This window comes from Ictidomys tridecemlineatus, chromosome 4 (assembly GCF_052094955.1).
Source record: "Ictidomys tridecemlineatus isolate mIctTri1 chromosome 4, mIctTri1.hap1, whole genome shotgun sequence".
NCBI classification, from domain to species: Eukaryota; Metazoa; Chordata; class Mammalia; order Rodentia; family Sciuridae; genus Ictidomys; species Ictidomys tridecemlineatus.
The window spans coordinates 18,363,545-18,373,096 of NC_135480.1; the positions used below are offsets into that span (position 1 = coordinate 18,363,545).

Sequence of the window (9,552 nt, forward strand, 5' to 3'; positions counted from 1 at the left end):
GGGATTGAACCCAGGACTGCCTAATCACTGAGCCATATCCCAAGCCCCTTTATGTATGTATGTATGTATGTATGTATGTATGTATGTATGTATGTATTTATTTATTTTTATATTTTGAGACAAGTTCTCACTACATTGCTTAGAGCCTCACTAAGTTGCTGGGGCTGGCTTTGAACTTGGAATCCTCCTGCCTCAGCCTTCAGAGCCACTGGGATTTTTTTGGGGTCCCCTTCTTCCTCCAAGAGGAAGTCTTTTCTGCTATCCTTTAATAAAGCCTTCCACTTTTCCACTCTACACTTGCCTCAGCATGCTTCTCTGGTATTATACTTCAGCATCTCAGGAAGCAAGGACTCATCACGGGTAAACAGAAGATACACAATCGAATAACAAATATATGAAAAAACTATTCCACATCTGAAATTGCAAATCAAAACTCTCATCTCACACCAGTCAGAATGGCAGCTATGAAGAATACAAACAACAATAAGTGTTGGTGAAGATGTGTGGGGGGGAGGCATCCTCATACATTGCTCTTGGGACTGCAAATTGGTGCAACCAATCTGTAAAGCAGTATGGAGATTCCTTGGACTTGGAATTGAACCACCATTTGACCCAGCGATTTCACTCCCCAGTCTATACCCAAAGGACTTACAATCAGCCACAGCAACAAATTGAAAGACTTCCCAAGGTCTCAGATCTCCTCTAATTGATCTATTCTTCAAAGAAATTCCAAATAACAACTCATTTTTTTTTGAAGGAAACTGACAAACCTATTCAAAAAATTGCCTGGAAAAACAAAAGAACTAGAATAACCAGGGATGGTGGTATATGTCTTTAATCCCAATGGCTTGGACTTAGTTGAAGGCTTGCACTGCTGGATTTCCATACTTACCATGAAGTGTGATGTTGAAGATGAGACAAACATAGGTTACTGAAACAGAACAGATAGTCCAGAAATAGACACACACATCCAGTGGGTGAGACAAAAGTGCAGAGGTAACTCAAAATAGAGCAGCAGTCTTTCAATAATCAGTTAGGTAATAATTGTATTAATTTGCAAAAATGAACTTTGACTAACACTTCACAACATAAACAACAGTGAGCCCAAAATGGCTTATAGACTTAAACATTCTAAAACTATAACATATCTAATGGGATGAATATCAAGGGAAAAATCTTGTTGAGTTAGGCAAAGTTTTCCTAAATTTGACAATAAAACCATGATCAACAATAGAGTATGTATTGTACTCCATAAAAAAATGATGAATTCCACTGTAAACACATTTTTTGAGAGCATGTGAAAAGGTGAGTCACAGATGGGGACAAACTATTTGCAAATAATAAAACTTATGAAAGGACTTATTTGCAGAATATATAATAAACTCAACTTTCAGTAGTAATAAATAACTCAAAAAGCAAAAGAATCAGAGACAAAAAACAAAGAAGATATATAATTGACAATGCAGCACATAAAAAGTTGTTTTATTAGTCATTCAAAAATAAAAATTAAAACCACAAGATATCAACACACATCAGTGAGAATGGCTACACTTAAAAAGTTCAATACCACCACATTCTGATAAGGATGGAGAGAACCTAAATATCATTTGTTGATAGCTGAGAATCAAAAGGCTTTACTTTAGAATATAGTTTAGCAGTTTCTTACAAAATCAAACATACACTTACCATAAAATAGGTCTTCTCTTATTTACCCAAATATAATGAAAACTTATGTTTATGTGAAAACCTACACATTGATATACATATTATATTAAAACAATTTTAGTCATAATCTCAAACATCTGGAAACAACTCAAATAATTCTTTCTAATTGGGAAAGGTATATTGCCAATATATAGCCCTATATGTGTGCATGCTTTTATACACACACACACGCACACACACACACACACACACACACACACACACACATATATATATACACACACACTCATGAACAGAGATTGAGAGATCAGTAAAAGAAAATGAAGGACTTAATTTGATCCAAACATATACAAGTTTTAGAATACAATAAAAGTTGGATTTTGAAACATTGGGAAAAATAATTATACACCTATAAAAATTTCTATCTAGAAAAAAAAATAACTGAAACTCAATCCCTTAGTAAACTCCTTGTATCAAAATAAACTCCAAATGGAACCAAAATTTAAACATAAAATATAAATCACAAAAATTCTAAAAAGATATGTTTAAAAATGTGAAAGGATATTTTGGTAGAAGTAAAATGAGGGGATGGGATGTAGCTCAGTTGGTAGACTACTTGCCTGGCATGCACAAGGCCCTGGGTTCAATCCACAAACACACACACACACACACACACACAAATGTAAAATGAGAAAAACCCTTCCAAACAAGATATAAAGACCAAAGAAAATATTGATCAACTGAACTATAGAATTACAGAATTATTGCTACACAGTCAGATATTATTTAGTGGCATAAAACATAAAAAATGAATCACAACATGGAAAATAATAATTATATTTGCAGTGATAAAAGACATTATTTTATGCATATACAATTAAATCATAAAAATTATTAGTTTGCAAATGACTGGCAATCACAGAAAGTAGATAAAAATTATTAATAGCCAATTTATAGAAAAAATATGAATTATTTTAAACATGTAAAATTATGTTCAAATTGGATTAAATTTATCTAATTCAATTAAAATACACAATTGAAAAACTTTAATCAAATTGTCATATATCAAAACTGTCTTTGAAGCACAGTTTTTGAGAATATGGACGAACAAATATTCTCATAGATTTTAGGCAGTAGCTTATCTTGGGTGGCATTTTGTCAATAACTCTGAAGATCAATATTTTAAATATGTGTTTTAAATATGCATGTAACAGTCTAATTCCTAGGATCTCACTTAGATATATTTAAAAGTTTTTCTTGTATAATTATTTGTCATAGGAAGTATTTGGTAACAACCTAAAGAACCTAAAGAACACTGAACACATCACCCTGAATCTTTTTAAGGGAATATTACACAGAAAAGGGAAAACTGAAAATAAATAGAAAATGAAATCTGTGAACTAGATCTTCAAGAAGTTAAGAAATAAATGCAAATTTTTTTTGTACACAAGTTTGAACCCAGAGAGGTTCAACCACTGAACCACATTTTCAATACTTTTTATTTTTTGAGACAGTGTCACAATAAGTTGCTTAAGGCCTTGCTAAATTGCTGAGGTTGACTTTGAACATGTGATCCTCCTGCCTTGGTCTCCCAAGTCACCTGGATTACAGGCATGTGGCACCATACCCAGTGCAAACTTTCCTACACAGGAGAAATATTACTCATATCTCTATCTCAATATGCTCATCTTTGTTAAGAACAAATTCTTGAAGAGCCTTAGCAATACAGTCCAGTGTGTGCATCTGGGAGTAGCCCTGGAAGACCAGTGAGGGATGGGAAGGTTTATTCTACAGTTTATCATTTCATATGAGCTCTGGTTTTAATATTTTTAATGTTGATTATTATCTATTATGATTTCCTTTCTGTTTTTAAAAGTAAAACTATTAAACTAAAAATAGCATATGTAATAAATTGAAATCAAATAGGATAGTCTACATAGTATTATTTTTAATTAGTATTTTAAAAGAATGAAAATAAAAGAAGTAAAAAATAAAATGAGGAATGGCAAAGTGAATCATAACATGCAATCACCTATAAAAGTGAATGTATAAGTATCCTAGTTAACAAAATGTAATTTCAATCAGGATTCCATAGAAAGTATGTGTGAAAGAAAAAGAGGAAATCCAGGTGTCAGATGACTGAACGGGCTGCATAACTCATTACATGTTTACACAGGAGATGACTCAGCTGGGAAATGATGAGACTAAACCACAGGATCATATATAAGAAAGTTAACATGGTACATATAAAGAAAATTGAGAAAACTGTGATCTATTATAAAGCAATTTTAATAAATATAAGTAATGAGAAAATATAAATGTTATATTTTAATAAAATGTACATTTAAAATTAAGCTCGTTTTAATAGCTGTAAAAGGATTCAAGAGGGATCAGTAGAGTGGGGGGAAGGAACCGCAGGTAGGGAGCAGGGAGTGCCAGAGATTGAAATGGAGTGGGTTAGAGTTTATACTTGTTTGATTAAGTCAAAGTGTCTATTGGTATGTGACATAACAAAAAAATTAAAATAATAAAAAAATGATTAAACAAAAATGTAGCATTGGATTTACTTCCTGGGAGAGAGGAATGCTATCAGGAATGTGCACAAAAGTAGTTTTAATGATGTCAAAGATATTAGAGGTGAGACACTAAACAATTTACAAATTAATTGCATTTATTATTGGATATATGTAAAATTATAATATAGTATTCTAAGATGATATAATAATAATATGATAGAACAACAATTAAATAAAATGATAGGATAAAGAACAAATTTTAGTTTTACCTGTACTTGTAATAGGACAAACCTGTGCATTTTCTTTCATTTTCCAGATAGTCTCTATTAGTATGATTTAAATCAGAAAGAATAATGTACTCTGGTTTTGTAAAAATAAAGAGAAGCATCCATTGAGACTTGACTATATAACCCTTTAGCAAAATTTACTGCCTGTTTGTTACCTTAGAATTAGCATCATGTTGAGCAGGGAGCATTCTTATTCGATCCATAGTTAACTTTTTACACCAGAGTTTTTTCATAGCATTTTTTATCTCTCCATTTCTTAAAGTATATATTAAAGGATTCAACATGGGAGTGATAACAGTATAAACTATAGTCACTGATTTATCAATGGAAAAGTTGGAAACAGGTCTAGCGTACATGAAAATACAGGGAACAAAAAAGAGGACGACCACTGTGATGTGGGAGATGCAGGTGGACAGGGCTTTGCGCCTCCCTTCCAGGCTGTAGGTTTTAAGGGAGTTTAGAATGAATCCATAGGAGATTAGGAGAAGGATAAAAATGACCATACAGATTGCTCCACCATTGGCAACCACAGTGAGACCTATAAAGTAGGTGTCAGTGCATGCAAGTTCTAATAATGGGTACATGTCACAGATGAAGTGGTCAATGACATTGGGACCACAGAAGGGGAGATTGAACACAAAGGCAAGCTGAACCACAGAGTGTACAAAACCTCCTGCCCAGGCCATCACCAACAGGAGGATGCAAACCCTTCCATTCATGATGCTCAAGTAGTGCAGTGGCTTACAGATGGCCACATAGCGATCATAGGCCATCACCACCAGAAGGAAGACCTCAGCACCCCCAAATAGATGTTCTATGAAGAGCTGGCCCATGCATGCTGGGAAGGAAATCGTCTTTATATCACAGAGTAAGTCTGTAATCAGCTTGGGTGAGATGGTACTAGAATAAAGAGCATCCATGAGTGACAGATAGGCAAGGAAGATGTACATGGGGGAGCCCAAAGAGGAGCTGGCAATGACAGTCACCACAATGAGCAGGTTGCCCACCATTGTCACAATGTAGATGAGTAAAAACATGACAAATAATGCCTTTTGTCCATCAGGATCCTGGGTGAGGCCCAGGAGGACAAATTCTGTGACATTGTTATTTTCTCCCATTTACTCTCCCATGATGCTTCTTTATCAGAGATGAGATCTCAGGAGAACATGACCTTCCTGAAACTGTGAACAGGACCATGAATGCCCTCTGTCATAGAGCACATCTTCATCTTTCTGTCTTCTGCAGTGACGAACACACTGTCAACATTTAGTAAGCATCTGTTGAGGTCCTCTTTCTAGGAGTCCAGTAGACCTTCTCTTGACAATTGTATTTCCCTTTGGATGATTCTGTTGGACTCACAAATAAGAGGTTCTATCTTAAGATCTCAGTGGGTCTCTATGGAGAAGAGCAGATAGAGGCACCGCTGTCATTCATACATTTAATATCTTCTTTCAATCATCTTTGTTCTTGGCACAGAAGACAGCAATAATGAACAAGAAAAGACTTTCTGCTTTCAAGAAACCTACCCTATAGTGTTGGCATAAATCCTAAATATACACATTGATGTAGAGTTAGTACTTTGAATCAGTTTTATTTATGTGGAATAACTTTACAAAATGATATGTGTAGCACTGAAAGTATCACCTCTTCTGAAGAATCCAGCTCAATACTCAATAGTGCACCATTAGACATCCACTGTGCATGTCTCAATGACATTCAATCTTCATACTTTCTCATTAAATTTCAAAAATGGACTTGAACTATATCAAATAATTACAAAAATGATAGAATACATTTCCCCTTGTACCAATTACTTCTTTGGGCTCTGAATGTCAACGTTTTTGACATGGAGCTATAATTCTGTATCTATTCTTGCCTCTGTCAAATTTTGTATACTTTTACATACACTATCCTGATTTTAACAAATATTTTTTTAATTTTACTGAACTAACCCTTCAGTGTCACCATCACCAATTACTGTATCAGCTGTTAATACATCTTTTTTTCAGAATTCTTGGTGTGAACTGGGTGGTAAAGAAGAAGAGAGAAACTGAAAAGTAAGAGAACAGTGGAGGAAGGCTTTATATCTAATGTTTCTTAGTATAGTCAGTGTTCACAAATAGAACTTCACTGTGTAGATTCCAGAAAGCAGCACACTGGAGGGAATGATAAACTTGGTGAGGCATGAAGTTTTGTCATTTTTTCTTAATGCAATTACAAATATGTCTCCATTTTCACATTGGATAATGAAGAGACTGAACTACATGAAATCAGAATTCTTTCCTGTCCAACTACAACACTATAAATGTTTTGAGCCTACCTTTAATTATTCTTTTTACTCTTTTCAATTCTAAGATTTGTATAATCAAATGAAATCCCCAAGGTTATCACTATTTAAAAGTGCTAGCCAGTGGTAAGCAGGATGTGATTACTACTATGACTAAATAATGAATAAATTCCTCCTTCAGTGGTTATCAACATAGGACCCAAGACATTCATGGAGAGAAAGCAGAGCACCTTGATGAATAAAGTAGATTCTGGAGCAATCCCAGTTGCATTCACTTGTTATCCACATGAGCATGGGCAATTGAATATACCTCCTTTATGCCTCTGTTTCATCATTTTTAGGATAGGGATACCCATAAACCTACCCGTTGGAGTATTTTTATGAAATGTAAGTTACTTGAAGTGAGTGCTGTTGGGTACTTGGTAAAATCTAAATGAATGAGAGGTAGTGTTAATATTTTTCAAAATTTCACTGTGAGCATTGCATCAAAACAAATTAGGCTCCGGATAAGAATTATTGACCAAGTTCAGGATTTAAAGAACAGTATTCATGTAACTTATGAACATATTTTGGGGTATAAGATAAAAATGCATGTCTAAGGAATTATCTATTACATTATATATAAGTATTAGCAATATTCACCTCTGCAAGAACATATTTAGACTGAAAGCACGTGAGAGGATATGGCTCACATGGATTTGGTACTGGGGAGAACATGTGAAGATGAGCTTGCTCTAGAGTCCAGCTGTGATGAACCTTCTTCGTGTCTTCTTTACATTAGTGCTTTTTTTCTGATTGAGGAATTGTGTGGATGTCAAAGCTAAGGACCAATAAAAATACATGAGTATAAAGTAATCTTTGTTCAATTCTTTTTGTTTCATTTTTACTTTTTGCAATGTTTGGTGTATTTACTCTCATTGATTGTAAATGTAGAATTTCACCAGGTTAAATATTCTATTGAACATGCAGTAAAAATACAGAGTGTCCACACTATAATATATACATTATGTAAATGATAAAACTATGCTATATGAATCACATAAATGTATAGTTTAAGTTATCAAAGATTTGATACTTTAAACACTGAAAAAGTAATATTACTATACTTTCCATCTAAACCATGAAATTAACACTGTATCAGAAAAAACTAATTTGATACAGTTTTAAAGAAAATGTCTCTTTAAAATGATACTCCTATAATTTAAAATCGCCGTATATAGTTCTTTACTATAACAATTTTTTAAATCCAGGTGACAGTAAAAGAGGTATTTGCCTGAGTATGGATTTCTCTATACCCATGTACTATGATATTTGCTGAGATAATTTTAAGACTGACACATAAAAGCTCCTGTATGCTTCCAGGAAATAACAGACATTTGTTCCCTTACATTCTGACTTGCTTGGTATGATGTACATTTTAAAGTCACTAATCCAAATGATCTAAAAATAATTATACTTTTTTTGTTTACACATCATATAAAATATAATATCTCGTGAATTAAAGCAATAAATGCGTTTGATTATTTCTTATACATGTAACAAGTATCATTTGGCAAAATGAAAAATAAATATTAATCAGGTTGTAGCATTAACAAAATATACTTGGTATATTTTAATTAATTTTTGTTTTGCCAACTTAATTTTCCCAATTCAAATTTGAGAATAAATGACCTGTAAGATATTTGCTGTATTTCAATAGATCATATTGAAATGAGAATAAATGACCTCCTTTGAGAATAAATGACCTGTAAGATATTTGCTGTATTTCAATAGATCATAGGACTTTTCAATGAGTTTTCATTTGCAGTTGTTCCAAGAACTTACATCTTGTCCTTGCTCCAAAAATCAATGCTTCATTTACTAGAGTGCTTGCAGTGTCTCATGGACTTATGATTCTTCATAGAACACATGATAATACATGGCCAGTCAGTGGATCCATGAATAGTATCAAGTGGCTATAGCAGACGTATTTCCAAAATTTCACATTATCTCAGTCTCTCAGGGAAGTGTAAATGTATCCAAGTGAATTCCTTAAATATAAAAACATTTTTAAATGTCTGTATTTATTGTACAAACATAGTTGAATATTTTCATCTGCTGGAAAAAACGTCTTCATAGAAAATAATATGCTATGTTTGCAAAACTATCTAAAAAACTGACCTAATTATAATTTCAGGAAAACTAATGGAACTGGAGAGGATCATGCTGAGCAAAATAAGCCAAACTCAAGGGTCATATGTTCTCTCTCATATGTAGAAGCTAGTGAAAAAAAAACTGTTTTTAAGAAAAGTGACCTCGTGAAAATAAAAGGGAGACTAGTACAATTGAAGAAGGTAGATTGAGGGAAGAGGGGAGGAAAAGGACGGTACTGAGAAATTAAATTGATCAAATTATGTTATGTTCACTCACAAATACATCACAATGAATCTCACTATTATATATAATAATAATGCATCCAAATTTGATCTAATTAGTAAAAATTAACTTGGCTGAACACATTATTTGATGACAATTAAACAAAAAGTCAAACAACACTAAAATTAGTTACATGATATTTTTATCTGTTTTAGACAATTATTGTGAAGAAAACAAAAGGATTGAGTTTGAGTGTTTATGATAATTTATTTCCTACTTATTCAGCACTACCTTCTACAGCAGAGACTGAGATGTAACCTCATTATAAAGCTGATGATGGAGTATTTTCATAGGTAGAAGCAGAACTCCTCAGTCTATTGTTGAAAATCAAAAGCATCTTCATAAGTTTGCTTCCTTCCTAATAAAAACATGTCCCCATATG

The 9,552-nt window shown here is 33.2% G+C and overlaps 1 protein-coding gene across 1 annotated transcript; it reads right to left on the reverse strand.

The window, feature by feature from the left end:
* Positions 1-4,605: 4,605 nt before the first annotated feature.
* Positions 4,606-5,586, reverse strand: LOC101977928 (olfactory receptor 4A16). The gene has a single exon (XM_005330066.2). The coding sequence runs from the start codon at positions 5,584-5,586 to the stop codon at positions 4,606-4,608; it is 981 nt and encodes a 326-aa protein (XP_005330123.2).
* Positions 5,587-9,552: the final 3,966 nt, after the last annotated feature.

Bases quoted from the DNA above. Each gene is read 5' to 3' on its own strand.
- LOC101977928 (XM_005330066.2), bottom strand. From the start codon at position 5,586: ATGGGAGAAAATAACAATGTCACAGAATTTGTCCTCCTGGGCCTCACC.